The 19,161-nt window shown below is 45.2% G+C and overlaps 1 protein-coding gene across 6 annotated transcripts in view; it reads left to right on the forward strand.

Annotated features, from left to right (window-relative positions):
• usp19 (ubiquitin specific peptidase 19) overlaps window positions 1-19,161 on the forward strand; it is a 215,667-nt gene that overhangs the window by 93,989 nt on the left and 102,517 nt on the right. For all 6 annotated transcript variants that reach the window (XM_063068283.1, XM_063068282.1, XM_063068287.1 and 3 more), the window contains 2 exons: window positions 8,923-9,079; window positions 11,763-11,834. In XM_063068283.1, the coding sequence (XP_062924353.1) occupies window positions 8,923-9,079; window positions 11,763-11,834 (229 nt within the window). The remainder of the gene's footprint in view (window positions 1-8,922; window positions 9,080-11,762; window positions 11,835-19,161) is intronic.

A 19,161-nucleotide genomic window follows, 5' to 3' on the forward strand; every position in this document is an offset into this window, starting at 1 on the left:
GTTCCGCTTACAAGGATAAGTGCCAGGAGGGAGATCAGTGGGGAGGGATGGGGGGGACGAATGGACAAGGGAGTCACGTAGGGAGCGATCCCTGCGGAAAGCAGAGGGGGGGGGGAGGGAAAGATGTGCTTAGTGGTGGGATCCCGTTGGAGGTGGTGGAAGTTACAGAGAATAATAATATGTTGGACCCGGAGGCTGGTGGGGTGGTAGGTGAAGACCAGGGGAACCCTATTCCTAGTGGGGTGGCGGGAGGATGGAGTGCGAACAGACATGCATAAAATGGGGGAGATGCGTTTGAGAGCAGAGTTGATGGTGGAGGAAGGGAAGCCCCTTTCTTTAAAAAAGGAAGACATCTCCCTTGTCCTGGAATGAAAAGCCTCATCCTGAGAGCAGATGCAGCGGAGATGGAGGAATTGCGAGAGGGGGATGGCATTTTTGCAAGAGACAGAGTGAGAAGAGGAATAGTCCAGATAGCTGTGAGAGTCAGTAGGCTTATAGTACATATCAGTAGATAAGCTGTCTCCAGAGATAGAGACAGAAAGATCTAGAAAGGGGAGGGAGGTGTCGGAAATAGACCAGGTAGACTTGAGGGCAGGGTGAAAGTTGGAGGCAAAGTTAATGAAGTCAATGAGCTCAGCATGCGCACAAGAAGCAGCACCAATGCAGTCATCGATGTAGAGAAGGAAAAGTGGGGGACAGATACCAGAATAGGTTTGGAACTTAGATTGTTCCACAAAGCCAACAAAAAGGCAGGCATAGCTAGGACCCATACGGGTGCCCATAGCTACACCTTTAGTTTGGAGGAAGTGGGAGGAGCCAAAGGAGAAATTATTAAAGAGTAAGGATTAATTCCGCTAGACAGAGCAGAGTGGTGGTAGAGGGGAACTGATTAGGTCTGGAATCCAAAAAGCTTTAGACCTTCCTGATGGGTGATGGAAGTATACAGGGACTGGACATCCGTGGTGAAAGTAAAGCGGTGGGGGCCAGGGAACTTAAAATCATCGAAAAGTTTAAGAGCGTGAGAAGTGTACAACAAGCCTAAACAAGCCTGATGCATTTTGGAAACAAGTCCTATGGACTGATGAAGTTAAAATAGAACTTTTTGGCTGCAATGAGCAAAGGTATGTTTGGAGAAAAAAGGGTGCAGAATTTCATGAAGAGAACCCCTCTCCAACTGTTAAGCACAAGGGTGGATCAATCATGCTTTGGGCTTGTGTTGCAGCTGGTGGCATGGGGAACATTTACTGGTCGAGGGAAGAATGAATTCAATTAAATACCAGCAAATCCTGGAACCAAACATCACACCGTCTGTAAAAAAGCCGAAGATGAAAAGAGGATAGCTTCTACAACAGGATAATGAACTTAAACACACCTCAAAATCCACAATGGACTACCTCAAGAGGCGCAAGCTGAAGGTTTTGCCGTGGCCCTCACTGTCCCCCGACCTAAACATTATCGAGAATCTGTGGATAGACCTCAAAAGAGCAGTGCATGCAAGACAGCCCAAGAATCTCACAGAACTAGAAGCCTTTTGCAAGGAAGATTGGGCGAAAATCCCTCAAACAAGAATTGAATGACTCTTAGCTGGCTACAGAAAGCGTTTACAAGCTGTGATACTTGCCAAAGCGGGTGTTACTAAGTACTGACCATGCAGGGTGCGCAAACTTTTGCTTCAGGCCTTTTTTCCTTTTTTGTTATTTTGAAACTGTAAAAGATGGAAATAAGGAAGTTTTCTTGATTAAACTATTAAAGAAATGTGTCATCTTTAACTTTATGCCTTTTGGAAATCAGGTCATCTTTTACTCACTTAGCTATTCACAGTAACGGAAATTTTGACCAGGGTGTCCAAACTTTTGCATACCACTTTAGCTATAGAATCTGTATCCATCTTAGATATAAAAAATAAGATTTTAAGATTTAAGATCTCACCCATCTGTTTTGGCTCCATGCATGGATTACCATTCTGGCCTTGCAGAGGTCCAATGCTTTTGCTTTTAACATATATCTGCAGAATCCCTTAGGATTCTCCTTCACCATGTCTGCTAGAGCAACTTCATGCTTCCCTTTAGCCTTCCTGATTTCTTTTTTAAGTGTTCTTGTGCATTTTTTGTACTTCATAAACATCTCATTTATTCCTACTTGCCTATACCTACAATGCACCTTCTTTTCTTTTAATTGGGACCTCAACATCTCTTGAAAACCAAGGTTCTTTACACATGCAAGCTTTGTACTCCCAAAATTTCAGTTTCAAAGGCCCCCCATTTCCAAGAACACTTTGGCCAGAGAACAGCCTGTCCCAGTCCACACTTGCCAGAGCCATCAAAATTGGCCTTTCTCCAATTTAGAATCTCAACCCACGGACCAGACCCAAATTTTTGCATATTTACTAAGAAACTAATTGCATTGTGGACACTGGATACAATGTGTTTCCCTACACAAACTTCTGTCACCTGCCCTGTCTCTTTCCCTAATAACAGATCAAGTGTTGCATACTTTCTCTCGTTGGGACTTATACGTACTAATGAAGGGAACTTTCCTGAAAACATTTGATGCACTCCATCCCATCTTGTCCTTTTACACTATGAGATTCCAGTCAATATGTGGAAAGTTAAAATCACCTGCTATAACAATCTCATGTTTCTTGCAACACTGGGATCTCTTTACCAATTTGTTCTTCTAAATCCCTAGGACTGTTGGGTGGTTTGTAATATCGCCCAATTAATGTGGTTACACCTTCCCTATTTCTCATTTCCCTCACTATCTGTCCTGATGAAGCAATACCGTAGCATTCTCCCTGACTAGGAACACCACTCCCCACCTTAATCCCTCCCGCTCAGTCGCGACTAAAGCAATGGAACCCTGGAGTATTGAGCTACCAGTCCAGCTCCTCCTGCAATCAAGTCTAACGAATGGCTACAACATCGTAATTCCAGGTGTTTATTCTGAGCTCATCTGCCTTTCCTTTGATACTTCTTGCATTGAAGTATATGCTTCTCAAAACACTAGTTGCACCAGCTCAACTTTTTGATTCCTGACTTTGTCTGAGGTCTTACAAGCATCTGCCTGCGCAACCTCTCCACTCTGGCACTCTGGTTCCCATCGTCCTGCAGCTCTAGTGTAAACCCTACTGTGTAACATTAACAAACCTTCCCACTGGGATATTAGTCCTCCTTCATGCAACTCTCGCTTCAGCTAGAGGCTTAATTTAGGAGGTGATAGCCCCCGGCCCATCCAAACCTAAGAAATCTCATTTGGGTGGATGCTGCACGATGTGTCCCCTGTTACAAATCAGTACTCTGAAATAACAAACAGTACACAATATGCGATTAAATAAGTAAGCTTTATAATTCTTACTTTGACTATATGGTTAGTAGAGAAATGAAAAAAGGGGCCCAATCTTAATAAAGTCTGTTGCACAATGTTGGAGCTCACTGATAAGTCAATCGTCCACCATCGACCTCCTCCGATCATCGCTGCCCTTCGGAACCTCGCTCCAAGTCCACCCCGATCAGTGGTCTACCACTCTCTTCATTTGCATCTTCTCTCCTCATCCCTCCCCGGCCAAAAGACCACAAAAATCTCTCTTCCAGCTCACAAGGAAGAACAATAGCATTCCTAACCCTGTTATCTCTAGTCATAACCCAAACATTGCTGCTACAGAGAAACCATTACATTATCAGTGAAACCTTACAGCATGTTACACAGTAGTAAAATCCTACAGCATGTTACTTACAGTTCAGATGAAAACGGTCCCTTCTGTACAGGTCCCACCTTCCCTGGAAGAATGCCCAATGATCCAAAAATGTTATGCCCACCCTCCTACACCAACTCCTTAGCCATGTGTTAAACAGTATGAGATTCCTGGTTCTGGCCTCAATAACACCTGGCACAGTTAACAATCCTGAGATCACAACCCTGGAAGTCCTGCCTTTTAACTTAGCATGTAACTCCCTGAACTTCGTGTGCAGAACCTCGTCACTCATCGTACCCATATCATTGGTACCTACATGGACCATCCTCCCACTTAAGGATGCTGAGGTCTCAATTGGAGATATCCTGGATTCTGGCACCTGGGAGGCAATATACCATACGGGAATCTCGTTCTCCCCAAAGAACCTCCTGCCCATTTCCCAGATTAACGAATCCCCTTTCACGACAGTATTCCTGTTCTTCTCTCCACCGCCCCCCCCCCCGTTTTGAGTCACAGAGCCAGACTCCTGAGCCTGAGACTTCAAAACTATGACTTTCTTCTGTGTAGTTAATCTCCCCCAATAGTATCCAAAGTGGTACACCTGTTGTTGGGGGATGGCCACAGGGGTACTCTGCACTGGTTCCTTAACCCCTTTCTCCTTTCTGACTGTCACCCAGTTTCCTGTGTCGTGCAGCTACCTCTCTATATGTCCCATCTATCAGCCCTTCAGCCTCCCAGATGATCCGGAGTTCATCCAGTTCCAGCTCCAACTCCTTAATGCAGATTGTTAGAAAGTGCAGCTGGATGTACTTCTTGCAGTTGTAGTCAGGGACACTGGAGGTCACCCTGTCTTCCCACATCCCGCAAGAGAAGCATTCCACTCTCCTACTGGCCATCCCAACTGTCCAAGCTGAGCATATATAAAGAAGAGATTGGAGGAAAAAACTAAATACGGAGCTTTTCTTTCCTTTCTCTGACTGAAGCTTCAAAGAGCTAAAGCTTCAAGATCACCACTCTGACTATGTCCACTCAGACCATGGGCGCTGCACTTGCCCCTGCCTTTAATTTGCTCTTACTTGTCAATCCCAAATGCGGATTTGTCACTGGCCAGAGTTCAGTTACACTACTGTGACCTGGTGTTGTCGTTTTCTATGCGGGCAGTGGACCTGAGTGAAATCTCCTCTCAAACTTCTGATGTCTGGACTGGTTGCTAGTAAAAGCTCAGTTGTAGGATTCAGGATCTTGAAGTATGGCAAACAACAAAGAACCCAGTTGAGGCAGACCTCTGAGTCACGGGTCACAAGTGCTGAAAATAAACCCTTCATTACCATCCTCTTCCTCCTACCAGCAGGCCATTTTTGCATCCAAGTTGTTCTCTCACCCTGGACCCTATATGTTCTGACCTTCCAGACCAACAAACAGTGTGTGTCCTTGTCAAAGGCCCTCCACATAGACTTTGTACTATCCTGTCCTGTGTCACCAAGTACTCCATCATCTCATCCTTAACAATTGGCTCCAACATCTTCCCAACCACTGAGGTCAAGCTAACTGGTCTATAATTTCCTTTCTGCTGCCTTCCTCCTTTCTTAAAGAGTGGAGTGACATTTGCATTTTTTCAGTCCTCTGGCACCATGCCCGAGTCCAATGATTTTTGAAAGATCATTTCTAATGCCACCACAATCTCTAACGCTACCTCTTTCAGAACCCTAGGGTGCAGTTCATTTGCTCCAGGTGACTTATGTACCCTAGGTCTTTCAGCATTTTGAACATCCTCTCCCTTGTAATAGGAACTACAATGTCTTCTTTTCCCTCACCCTTCAACATCTGGCACACTGCTCGTGTCTTCCACAGTGATGACTGATGGCATTTAGTTCATCTGCCATCTCTTTGGCTCCCATTATTATTCCTCTGGCCTCATTTTCTAGCGGTCCTATATCCACTCTCATCTCTCTTTTATTTTTACATACTTGAAAAAGCTTTTACTATCCACTTTGATACTGTTTGCTAACTTGCTTTCATATTTCATCTTTTCCCTCCTACTGATTCTTTTAGTTGCCTTCAGTAGGTTTTTAAAAGCTTCACAATTCTCTGTCTTCCTGCTAATTTTTGCTTTGTTGTATGCCCTCTCTTTTGCTTTTACCTTAGCTTTGACTTCCCTTGTCAGCCACAGATGTACAATTTTGCTATTTGATTATTCCTTTGATTTTGGAATAAGTCTATCCTGTACCTTTCTTATTTTTCCCAGAAACACATGCCATTGTTGCTCTGCTGTCATCCCTGCAAGCATCTCCTTCTAATTTAAACACAAGAAAATCTGCAGATGCTTCCAATTTACTTTGGCCAACTCCTCTCTCATACCACGGTAATTTCCCTTACTCCATTGAAATACTGCTACATCAGACTTCACTCTCTCCCTACCAGATTTCAAGTTGAACTCGATCAACTTGAGGAGAGAAGATGGCGGCACGACGCAGCGTGCAGTGGCCACTTCGGCAATGAATATCTGATATCTGTCAAGTAGGATGCCGTGCACAATCCTGATTTCATGGAGACAGATGTGAGAGCACGGAGGAACATCTGGTGAAACTTCTGAAATGCCTGTTTCGCTGCCGCTGCTACTGTATGATCCAGAATCTTCGGAAGGGAAGGCCTCGAGTCCTCGGCTTTGCTTGTTGCTCGGCGGCCGGGGTGGGGTCAAAGCGCTCGGCAGAGATGGTGCTGGGTGCTCAGTGTCGGAGGGCTGGTCAGAGGCTCGAAGTTTTCAGACGGACTCAGAGTCGGCTGTGGTCGGGTGCTTCCAGGGTGCTGCATCGGCAAGTTTGCGACGCTGGAGGTTCATGGCAGGGAGAGTTTCTCCCTTCTACTGTCTGCGTGAGATGATGGGCTATCAGGACTTTGAGACTTTTTTTTTACCATGCCCATGGTCTGCTCTTTATCAAATTACCGTGTTGCTTTGCACTTTTGTAACTATGTGTTATAATTCTGTGGTTTTTGTCAGTTTTAGTCTTGGTCTATCCTGTGTTTCCATGATATCATACTGGAGGAACATTATATCATTTCTTAATGTATGCATTTCTAAATGACAATAAATGAGGACTGAGTGTCCTCATAATCTAATCTAATCTAATCATATTGTGCTCACTGCCTCTTGCAGGTTCTTTTAACTTAAGCTCCCTAATCACCTCCGGTTCATTACTTAACCGATTAGCCAAATTAGTTTAAACCCTCCCTAACAGCTCTAATAAACAATACTACGAGAATACTGGTCCTCTCAGGTTCAGGTGCAATGTCCTCTATTAGGCTTAACAACAAAATGCTCAAAAAGCCATCTCGTAGGCATTCAACAAACTCACTCTCTTGCGATCCATTACAAACCTGATTTTCCCAATCGACCTGCATGTTGAAATCATCCATGACTATCATAACATTGCCCTTTTGACAAGCCTTTTCTATTTCCCATTGTAATCTGTGGTCCACATCTCAGCTACTATTGGGAGGCCTGTATATAACTGCCATCAGGGTCCTTTTACTCTTGCATTTCTCAGCTCAACATATTTCAATCCTCTATCACATCTTTTTACTGATTTGATGCCATTCTTTACCATTCGAGCCACACCACCCCCTGTGCCTACCTTCCTGTCCCTCCAATGCAATATATAACCTTGGACATTCAGCTCCCAGAAACAACCATCCGAAAGACAGGATTCAGTGATGGCCTCAACATCATAGACAATCTGTAATAGTGCAACAAGATCATCCACCTTATTTCTTATATTTCCTGCATTGAGATATAACTTTTTGAGTACTGTAGTTGCTACTCTTATTGATTCTGCATCCTTAATGCACTGATACTCACCCTGCTGGCTGAAATTTTGTCCTATCATCTACCTGCCCTTCCTGACAGTCTGACTGTATGCTATCTTTTGCTTTTTTACTATTTGCCCCATCCTGAGCTCTTTACTCCAGTTCCCATCCCCTGCTGTTAGTTTAAACCCTTCCCAACAGCTTTAAGAAACCTGCCCATGAGAAAGTTGGTCCCCCTCGGATTCAGGTACAACCTGCCACTTTAGTACAGGTCATACCTCCCCCAGAAGAGGTCCCAATGATCCAAAATCCTGAAGCCCTGCCCTCTGCACCAGCTTGTCAGCCACACATCAATCTGCCAAATCAACCTGTTTTCACCCTCACTCGCACATGGCACAGGTAGCAATCCAGAAATCACTACCCTGGAGGCCCTGCTTCTCAGCTTTCTGCCTAGCGCTCTAAATTCTCTGTTTCAGGACTTTGCTTTTCCTTCCTATGTCATTGCTCCCAAGACATCTGGCTGCTCCCTGCAAGACGTCCCTGACCCTGGCAACTGGGAGGAAACATACCAGTCAGGTGTCCCGTTCACGTCTACAGATTCTCTTGTCTATTCTCCTGACTATTGAGTCCCCCTATCACTACTGCTCCTCCCTTCTCCCTCTTTCCCTTCTGCGCCACAGAACTATGCTTAGTGCCAGTAACCCGGTCTCTGTGGCATTCCTCCGGGAGGTCATCCCCCACAACAATTTCCAAAATGGTATAGTTATTATTGAGGGAAATGGCCACAAGGGTGCTCTGTGCTAACTACCTATTCACATTTCCATTTCTACTGACAGTCACCTATCTGTTCACTTCCTGCAACTTAGGGGTGACTGCTTCCCTGTAACTCCGATTGATTATCTCCTCACTCTCCGTATAAGCCGTAGGTCATCCAGCTGAGCTCTAGATCCCTAACACGATCTTCAAGGGGTTGCAGCTGGATGCGCTTCACGCAGATGTAGTTCCTTGAGAATTTAGTGAGCTAGGCCATTTACTACACTAGGTACGATAAGAGAGACCAAAGGGAACTTTAACAAAATCTCACCCACAGCCTTCTTTGAGCCAAAGCCTGACACTCTTGCTCTCACCATTGGCCTACTCCCAACAATGGCTTGTCCCTTCTAAACTTTTAAACAAGTGTTGCTGATCTGTGAGAAACCTCATCGCTGTGGCCTGCTCTTGCCGCTGATTGGGCCACCAGAATGGGTTAGAGTTAGTAAGTTGAGGGCATGCCGTGTTGGTACCAGAAGCATGATGACACTAGTGGACTGCCCCCAGCACCATCCTCAGAATGCTTTGGGCATTGATGCAAATGATGCATTTCATTGCACGTTCTGATGTACGTGTGACAAATAAAGCTAATTGTTAATCTCTTCAATCTCCTGTAGTGCCAGATGGTTATGTGAATCTGAGCTTTGTCAAGTATGACTCGTATGAGAAGGGCACAGATGCAATGGTGGTCCATGTGTACGTGAAGGAGATCTGCAAATCCACGTCGAAGGTGCTCTTCCGCGAGCAAGACTTTACCCTCATTTTCCAGACCAGGTGAGTTCCAGATTTCGAGCAAATTTCACAGAGATGAACAGTTACTCTCTGTCGGCAGAGAAAAAATGCAATCTAGTTTTGTGGAGCCTGAAATATGATCTTCTCCCACATTGACAGAGAGTACCATTGCAAGGTGGGTAGCGTGCTTGCTTTTGAGTCCGAGATTGCCCCTCAGTTTGCATTCTGCAAGAGGTGTGCAGAGCTACCACAGAGGGAGCGTGGTAATCTTGGGGCTGTGCGTGAACTGAGAAGTTTCCCTGTCAGCAGGAAATGAAAACTTTCTTTGCTTTTAGTTTTGATAAAGATGGGAATTTTCTGTCTTGCCTCACCAATGTTTGTTTCTAGTTTGTGGAAATGTAGAACACAGAATAGTACAGGCCTTCAGCCCATGATGTTGTAAATCTCCTTTGTGCCCTCTCTAAAAGCTTCTGCATCCTTCTTATAATGAGATGACCAGAACTGAGCACAATACTCCAAATGTAGTCTAACTTGAGTTTTATAAAGCTGCAACGTTATCTTGCAGCTCCTGAACTCCCCTAACTAATAAAGGCCAATATACTAGACACCACCTCAACTGCCCTATCAACTTGTGCAACAACTTTGAGAGATCTGTGAACCCCAAGATCCCTCTGTCCTCCACTCTGCTAGGAATCCTGCCATTAACCTTGTATTCTGCCTTCAAGTTCAACCTTCCAAACTCTTATTACTTCACACTTTTCTGGGTTGAACACCATCTGCCACTTCTCAGCCCAGCTCTGCACCTATCGACATCTCAGCCTTCTACACTATCCACAGCACCACCAACCTACATGTCCTCTGCGGACTTACTAACCCACTCCTTCACTTCCTCATCTGAGTCCTTGCAGACCACCACAGGTCACAGACCCTCAGGCAGAATGCACTCCATCTACTACCATCCTCCGGCTTCTATAGGCAAGCTAATTCTGAATCCACACAGCCAGGTTCCCTTGAATCCTCTGCCTCTTGATTTCTTAATGAGCCTACCATGGGGAACCTTATCAAATACCTCACTAAAATCCAAATGCAGCACATCCAAAGCTCTGCCTTCATCAACTCAACTTCCATGTCTCCTAACCTGAACACACTGTTGGGCAATGAACGGTAACTGAACAGGAGGTCCAACGGCTCTTCAGGTTTGTAGCGGAACATTTCCGCCGTCCCAGTCCTCTACCCTTCCCTCAAAGCTGTGTTTTGTTCCCTTTTCAAGTGCTGATAAACTCCCTTTTGAAATCCACTGCCAATCGGTCAATGCATTTCCAAGTGACTGTGTATACTGTAAATCTGGAGCAACACACAGACAGCTGGAAGAGGTGGCATGGTAGCATAGCAGTTCAACACATTGCTTTACAGCACCAGTGACTCGGGTTCAGTTCCTGGTATTGTCTGTAAGGAGTTTGTACTTTCTCCCCATGACTGCGTGAGTTTCCTCCACGACTGCCAGTTAATTGATTAATTGGTCGTTGTAAATTGTAGTGTGATTAGGCTGGGGTTAAATAGGTGGGTTGCTGGCCAGTGCGGTTCATTGGGCTAGAAGGGCCAGTTCCACACTGTATCTCTAAATAAAATACAAACAAACTTCAGTTTTGGGTGACCTGGCAGTGTAGTAGTTAGTGTAACACAATTATAGTGCCATTGACCCAGGTTCAGTTTCCACTGCAGTCTGTAAGGAGTTAGTACGTTCTTCCCATATCCATATATGTTCCCTTCAGGTGCTCCAGTTTCCTCCCACATTCCAAAGGCATGGATTATTAGGCTGATTGGTTATATGGGTATAGTTGGGTCTGTGTGCTCTGCTGTATCCCTCTATATAAAAAAAAAACTCAGCAGGTTAGACAGCATCTGTGGAGGGAAATGGACAGTTGATGTCTCTAGTCTTAAAGCAACCCAAAGTGTCAACTGTCCAGAGACGTTGCCTGGCTGTTGAGTTCCTCCAGCTTTTTGATGTATTTCCAATGCCAGCTACTTGCTGCAGGAGAATGGTTGTACTTTGGTTATTTTGTCCATCTCCTTTTAAATCAGTAGAAAATTGGTGCAAGGGATCAGAATCAGATCCCTTGCACCAATGAGACCTGTTTCTCTCTATGTTGATTGGTTTAGACCTCTAATTATTTTGATTGCATTTACTTGAACTTTCTCCAAGATTTCCCTGGCATCTGCAGCTGATCTGAGGCCACTACTACATTTTGTGTGTAGTGATCTGTTGCTGAACTAGTGCTTTTGTATTCTTATAACTTCCTTCGTCACATCTGTTAATGAAATGGGGCATCCCATATCTTCACCACTCTCTGCAGTTTTCAATAATTCTGCCACCATTGAGATGAACAGGGATTTTCTCATCATTACCCTTTCACCCAAACAGGAAGCCCGGAAGAGGCTCAATTTAACCCTGTTCACTCGTTCAAGTTGATTTGCAAGTTGAAGATAAATCCTATTTTGCAAAAGGTGACACTGTCATTACATTTTGTGACTCACAGTAGAACTGAATTTCAGCTGGCATTGGCATGTACTGAAGCCTAGTTTGTACTTCAGAGGAGAAGCGTTCATTAATACAGTTTTCTGACTTTGTACTACTTCATATGAGCCAGTTTTGGTACTATATGTATATGATTGATTAACAAGCAGACTGAATTTGCTGAACTAATGTCCTGGTTTTGTTTTAAAGCCACGAGCCATTTCTGCGTATCCACCCTGACAGTGGACCAAACACCATCTTCAAGTGGCAGGTGAAAGTTCGGTAAGACCAGCTGTGTTGTAAATGTTTGGCATGGAATTTGCATTGTTTGTGAGAAGCTTCAACAGATGGTAGGTCATAGCAGAGCTCCTGTTGCTGAAGCACATTGTTAGCAGAGGATTGTTTGGAAAGAATGTAAAATGTTCATGAGCATTTTATATTATTGACCAGAGCAGATCTTTAATTGATGTGAATAGTCTGGCATATTCTTGATTTGCTTCAACTGCGTGGCATGCTATAGTACTGAAACTGCAACGTGGAGAATGGTGATGTGCAGAATGAGGTCCCTCGAGCTCCTGGCTGTGATTTGTTTGCCACATTGAGCAGATGGATCAAGAGCTTCTGCTTTTTGAATGGGTTTATCATTGAGGGTAATCCATGATTAGCGGATTAGTTAATTGATAGGAACAGGGATAAATGGGCTACTTTCCAGTTAACAAACTGTATCTAGTCTATTAAACAAGAAATTAACTACCTATTCAATACCAATATATAGAAGGCTGCACTGGGAGCACCGGACGCAGTATATCACCCCAGCCGACTCACAAGTGAAGTGTCGCATCACCTGGAAGGACTGTCTGGGGCCCTGAATGGTGGTGAGGGAGGAAGTGTAAGGGCATGTGTAGCCACTTGTTCCGCTTACAAGGATAAGTGCCAGGAGGGAGATCGGTGGGAAGGGATGGGGGGGGGGAACGAATGGACAAGGGAGTCGCATAGGGAGTGATCCCTGTGGAAAGCAGAAAGAGGGAGGAGGGAAAGATGTGTTTAGTGGTGGGATCCCGTTGGAGGTGGCGGAAGTTACAGAGAATTATATGTTGGACCTGGAGGCTGGTGGGGTGGTAGGTGAGGTCAAGGGGAACCCTAAGGTGGCGGGAGGATGGGGTGAGAGCACATGTGCGTGAAATGGGAGAGATGCGTTTGAGAGCAGAGTTAGAACATAGAACATAGAACATAGAATACTACAGCACAGTACAGGCCCTTCGGCCCACAATGTTGTGCCGACCCTCAAACCCTGCCTCCCATATAAGCCTCCACCTTAGATTCCTCCATATACCTGTCTAGTAGTCTCTTAAACTTCACTAGTGTATCTGCCTCCACCACTGACGCAGGCAGTGCATTCCACGCACCAACCACTCTCTGAGTAAAAAAACCTTCCTCTAATATCCCCCTTGAACATCCCACCCCTTACCTTAAAGCCATGTCCTCTTGTATTGAGCAGTGGTGCCCTGGGGAAGAGGCGCTGGCTATCCACTCTATCTATTCCTCTTATTTTCTTGTACACCTCTATCATGTCTCCTCTCATCCTCCTTCTCTCCAAAGAGTAAAGCCCGAGCTCCCTTAATCTCTGATCATAATGCATACTTTCTAAACCAGGCAGCATCCTGGTAAATCTCCTCTGTACCCTTTCTAATGCTTCCACATCCTTCCTATAGTGAGGTGACCAGAACTGGACACAATACTCCAAGTGTGGCCTAACCAGAGTTTTATATAGCTGCATCATTACATCGCGACTCTTAAACTCTATCCCTTGACTTATGAAAGCTAACACCCCATAAGCTTTCTTAACTACCCTATCCACCTGTGAGGCAACTTTCAGGGATCTGTGGACATGTACCCCGAGATCCCTCTGCTCCTCCACATTACCAAGTATCCTGCCATTTACTTTGTACTCTGCCTTGGAGTTTGTCCTTCCAAAGTGTACCACCTCACACTTCTCCGGGTTGAACTCCATCTGCCACTTCTCAGCCCACTTCTGCATCCTATCAATGTCTCTCTGCAATCTTTGACAATCCTCTACACTATCTACAACACCACCAACCTTTGTGTCGTCTGCAAACTTGCCAACCCACCCTTCTACCCTCACATCCAGGTCGTTAATAAAAATCACGAAAAGTAGAGGTCCCAGAACAGATCCTTGTGGGACACCCCGAAGGGTCTCGGCCTGAAACGTCGACTGCGCCTCTTCCTATAGATGCTGCTTGGCCTGCTGCGTTCACCAGCAACTTTGATGTGTGTTGCTTGAATTTCCAGCATCTGCAGAATTCCTGTTGTTTTCCTTGTGGGACACCACAAGTCACAATCCTCCAATCTGAATGTACTCCCTCCACCACCACCCTCTGCCTTCTGCAGGCTAGCCAATTCTGAAACCACCTGGCCAAACTTCCCTGGATCCCATGTTTCTAACTTTCCGAATAAGCCTACCGTGTGGAACCTTGTCAAATGCCTTACTAAAATTCATATAGATCACATCCACTGCACTACCCTCATCTATATGCCTGGCCACCTCCTCCAAGAACTCTATCAGGCTTGTTAGACACGATCTGCCCTTCACAAAGCCATGCTGACTGTCCCTGATCAGACCTTGATTCTCTAAATGCCTATAGATCCTATCTCTAAGAATCTTTTCCAACAGCTTTCCCACCACAGACGTAAGGCTCACTGGTCTATAATTACCCGGACTATCCCTACTACCTTTTTTGAACAAGGGAACAACATTCACCTCCCTCCAATCCTCCGGTACCATTCCCGTGGACGACGAGGACATAAAGGTCCCAGCCAGAGGCTCAGCAATCTCTTTTCTCGCCTCGTGGAGCAGCCGGGGCAATATTCCGTCAGGCCCCGGGGACTTATCTGTTCTAATGTATTTTAGGACTCCCAACACCTCCTCTCCCTTAATATCAGCATGCTCCAGAACATCAACCTCACTCATATTGTCCTCACCATCATTAAGTTCCCTCTCATTGGTGAATACCGAAGAGAAGTATTCATTGAGGACCTCGCTCACTTCCACAGCCTCCAGGCACATCTTCCCACCTTTATCTCTAATCGGTCCTACCTTCACTCCTGTCATCCTTTTTTTCTTCACATAATTGAAGAATGCCTTGGGGTTTTCCTTTACCCTACTCGCCAAGGCCTTCTCATGCCCCCTTCTTGCTCTTCTCAGCCTCTTCTTAAGCTCCTTTCTTGCTTCCCTATATTCTTCAGTAGACCCATCTGATCCTTCCTAAACCTCATGTATGCTGCCTTCTTCCTCCTGACTAGATTTTCCACCTCACTTGTCACCCATGGTTCCTTCACCCTACCATTCTTTATCTTCGTCACCGGGACAAATTTATCCCTTACATCCCGCAAGAGATCTCTAAACACCGACCACATGTCCATAGTACATTTCCCTACAAAAACATCATCCCAATTCAAGTTCTAGCCTTATAGCCTCATAATTTGCCTTTCCCCAATTAAAAATTTTCCTGTCCTCTTTGATTCTATCCTTTTCCATGATAATTATAAAGGCCAGGGAGCGGTGGTCACTGTCCCCCAAATGCTCACCCACTGAGAGATCTGTGACCTGACCCGGTTCATCACCTAGTACTAGATCTAGTATGGCATTCCCCCTGGTCGGCCTGTCCACATACTGTGACAGGAATCCATCCTGGACACACTTAACAAATTCTGCCCCATCTAAACCCTTGGAACTAATCAGGTGCCAATCAATATTAGGGAAGTTAAAGTCACCCATGATAACAACCCTGTTATTTTTGCTCCTTTCCAAAATCTGCCTCCCAGTCTGCTCCTCTGTATCTCTGCTGCTACCAGGGGGCCTATAGAATACCCCCAGTAGAGTAACTGCTCCCTTCCTGTTCCTGACTTCCACCCATATTGACTCAAAAGAGGATCCTGCTACATTACCCACCCTTTCTGTAGCTGTAATAGTATCCCTGACCAGTAATGCCACCCCTCCTACCCTTTTTCCTCCCTCTCTATCCCTTTTAAAGCACTGAAATCCAGGAATATTGAGAATCCATTCCTGCCCCGGTGCCAGCCAAGTCTCTGTAATGGCCACTACATCATAATTCCATGTATGTATGCAAGCTCTCAGTTCATCACTTTTGTTCCTGATGCTTCTTGCATTGAGGTACACTCATTTCAGCCCTCCTACCTTACTGTCTTTACACGGTTTATTCTGCTTCTCTTTCCTCAAAGCCTCTCTGTATGTTAGATCTGGCTTTACTCCATGCACTTCATTCACTGCTCTATCGCTCTGGGTCCCATCCCCCTCACAAATTAGTTTAAACCCTCCCGAACCATGCTAGCAAACCTACCTGCAAGGATACTGCTCCCTCTCGAGTTCAGGTGCAACCCATCCAATCTGTACAGGTCCCACCTTCCCCAGAAGAGATCCCAATGATCTAAAAATCTAAAACCCTGCTCCCTGCACCAACTCCTCAGCCACGCATTCAACTGCCATCTCCTTCAATTCTTACCATCTCTGTCATGTAGCACTGGCAGCAATCCTGAGAACGTCACCCTTGAGGTCCTGTTCTTCAGCCCTCTGCCTAATTCCCGAAACTCACACTTCAGGACCTCATCCCTCTACCTGCCTATGTCGTTGGTCCCAACATGTATCATGACTTCTGGTTGCTTTCCCTCTCATACCAGGATGTCGTGCACCCGGTCAGAGACATCCCAGACCCTGGCACCCAGGAGGCAACAAACCATGCGGGTGTCCTTCTCACGTCCACAAAATCTCCTGTCTGCTCCCCTGACTATAGAGTCTCCAATGACGACAGCTCTCCTCTTCTCCGTCCCACCCTTCTGCACCACAGGGTCAGACTCAGTGCCGGAGGCCCTGCCACCGTGGCTCACACCTGGTCAGTCGTCCCCACCAACAGTATCCAGGACGGTAAACTTATTATTCAGGGGAATGGCGATAGGGGTGCTCTGCAACTACCTGTCTGCTCACCTTCGCTTTCCCCCCTCTGACTGTCACCCAACGACTTGCTTCCGACAGCCTAGGTGTAACTACCTCCCTGTAGCTCTCATCTATGACCGCCTCATTCTCCCTTATGAGTCGAAGGTCATCCAGCTGCTGCTCCAGGTTCCTTACACGGTCTTCCAGATCGCCCAGCCGTATGCACTTCTGATAGATGTGACTCAGAGTTGATGGTGGAGGAAGGGAAGCCCCTTTCTTTAAAAAAGGACATCTCCTTCGTCCTGGAATGAAAAGCCTTATCCTGAGAGCAGATGCAGTGGAGACAGAGGAATTGCGAGAAGGGGATGGCATTTTTGCAAGAGACAGAGTGGGAAGAGGAATAGTCCAGGTAGCTGTGAGAGTTCGTAGACTTATAGTAGACATCGGTAGATAAGCTATCTCCAGAGATAGAGACATTGAGATATTGTCATGAGTACAGAGATACAGTGACAAACTTTGTTTTACATGCCATCCATGTAGATCATTTCACAACTTAAGTACATTGTGTAATTTAGTACAAGGGGAAGGTGATCAACAGGTGCCGTATATAGTTCTACAGTTCCAGAGAAAGCGAGATGCAGTGAGATCAATAATTTATATTGTACAAGATGTCTGTTCAAGAATCTTGTAACAGTGAATACAGAAGTTCAGTGACAAATTGACAAGGTTTCTGTAATATCATACCTGCTGTCCTATGTATGGTTTTAATTGTGTTTACACAAAGTGCACTTGCATTGGAGATAGGATATCGATTGTAAGGGATCTGTGGGTTTCCTCTGGGTTCTCCCGGTTCCTCTCTCATTCCCACGGCATATGGGTTAGTAGGTTAATTAGTCACATGGGTATAATGGGGTGGTGTGGACTCATTGGGCTGGATGGGCCCTTTCCCATGCTGTATCTCAAAGTAAAAAATGCTCACTAGAGTTTTAAAGAAACGTGAGGCCTTGACAGTAGATGACTTTGGATGTTCATCTGATTTCAGTATCTAGAACTGAGCACATCATACAAGAATAATGGGTTGGCCACTTTAGCCCAAAAAGAGGCATTATTGAATGTTCTTTTGGAGAGGGCTATGAATTTTTGGAATTATTGAATATATTCAAGGCTGGGATTTTTAGACTGTGGAAAAATCAAGGGTTCTGGGGATCAGGCGGGGAAGTAGATTTGATGGCAAAGGTCGGTGAAATACAGTGTTGGAAATTGCATGGTCATGCACTTTGATAGTAGAAATAAATGTGCGGGCTATTTTCTAATCTGGGAGAAAATCCAGGAATCTGAGATGCAGAGGGACTTGTGAGACCTTGTGCAGAACACCCTGAAGGTTAACTTGCAGCTTGAGTCGGTGGTGAGGAAGGCAAATGCCATGTTAGCATTCATTTCAAGAGGTCTAGAATACAAGAGCAAGGATGTGATGCTGAGACTTTATAAGGCACTGGTGAGGCCTCACCTTGAGTATTGTGAACAGTTTTGGGCCCTTCATCTTAGAAAAGTTGTGCTGGCATTGGAGAGGGTAAGAGGAGGTTCACAAGGATAATTAGAGGAATGAAAGGGTTATCATACGAGGAACGTTTGATGGATCTTGGTCTGTACTCACTGGAATTCAGAAGGATGAGGGGTCATCTCACTGAAACCTTTCAAATGTTGAAAGGCCTAGACAGAGTAGATGTGAAAAGGATATTTCCCATGGTGGGAAACTCTAGGACAAGATGGCACAGCTTCAGGATAGAGGGGCACCCTTCCAAAACAGAGATGCAGAAAAATTTCTTTAGCCAAAGGGTGGTGAATTTGTGGAATTTGCCGCCACGTGCAGCTGTGGAGGCCAGGTCATTGGGTGTATTTAAGGCAGAGATTGATAAGTTCTTGATTGGACATGGCATCAAAGGTTACGGGGAGAAAGCTGGGAACTGGGGTTGAGGAGGAGATAGAATAAAAGGATCGGCCATGATTGAATGGCGGAGCAGACTCGGTGGGCCAGATGGCCTAATTCTGCTCCTATGTCTTGTGGTTTTATGGTCAAACAAGCCATGATGTTGAATGGCAGAGTAGAATACAAGGAGTATAGGACCTACTCCTACTTGTGTTTTGATGTATAACTAATGTTCATTTAACACATTGATTGTCTGGGCTGTTCATGGAAGTAGTTCCACAAATTAAATTCTAGAGCTCACACATCTAGTGGTATGTACGAAGCTTTCTATAGGGTGTTATATCAAACACGCCAGGCAAGTAGATCTGGCTGCGGGAATTCTTACACCTTATTGTCTACCTGCACTGCACTTTCTCTGTAGTTGTTGCTCTTCATTCAGCATTGTCTAATTGTTTTTCCCTTGCGGTACCTAATTGCACTGCAATTATCTGATCGGTGTGAGCAGTACACAAGACAAACTTACCACTGTATCTCAGTACAGCAATTCCAATTCTTTTTCTTACATCCTCTTTAATGTTTGTATAGAGTTCTTGTCAAGAGATTTGGTATAGAAAATGGACAAGGCTGCCACTGACTACAGTTCAGTCCAGATCTGTGAAACAAATCTGTATCTCCCCTATATACTACAATAAAATAATATGAAGTCTTTGTTC

The sequence above is a fragment of the Mobula hypostoma genome, chromosome 15 (assembly GCF_963921235.1).
Source record: "Mobula hypostoma chromosome 15, sMobHyp1.1, whole genome shotgun sequence".
In the NCBI taxonomy this organism is placed as follows: domain Eukaryota; kingdom Metazoa; phylum Chordata; class Chondrichthyes; order Myliobatiformes; family Myliobatidae; genus Mobula; species Mobula hypostoma.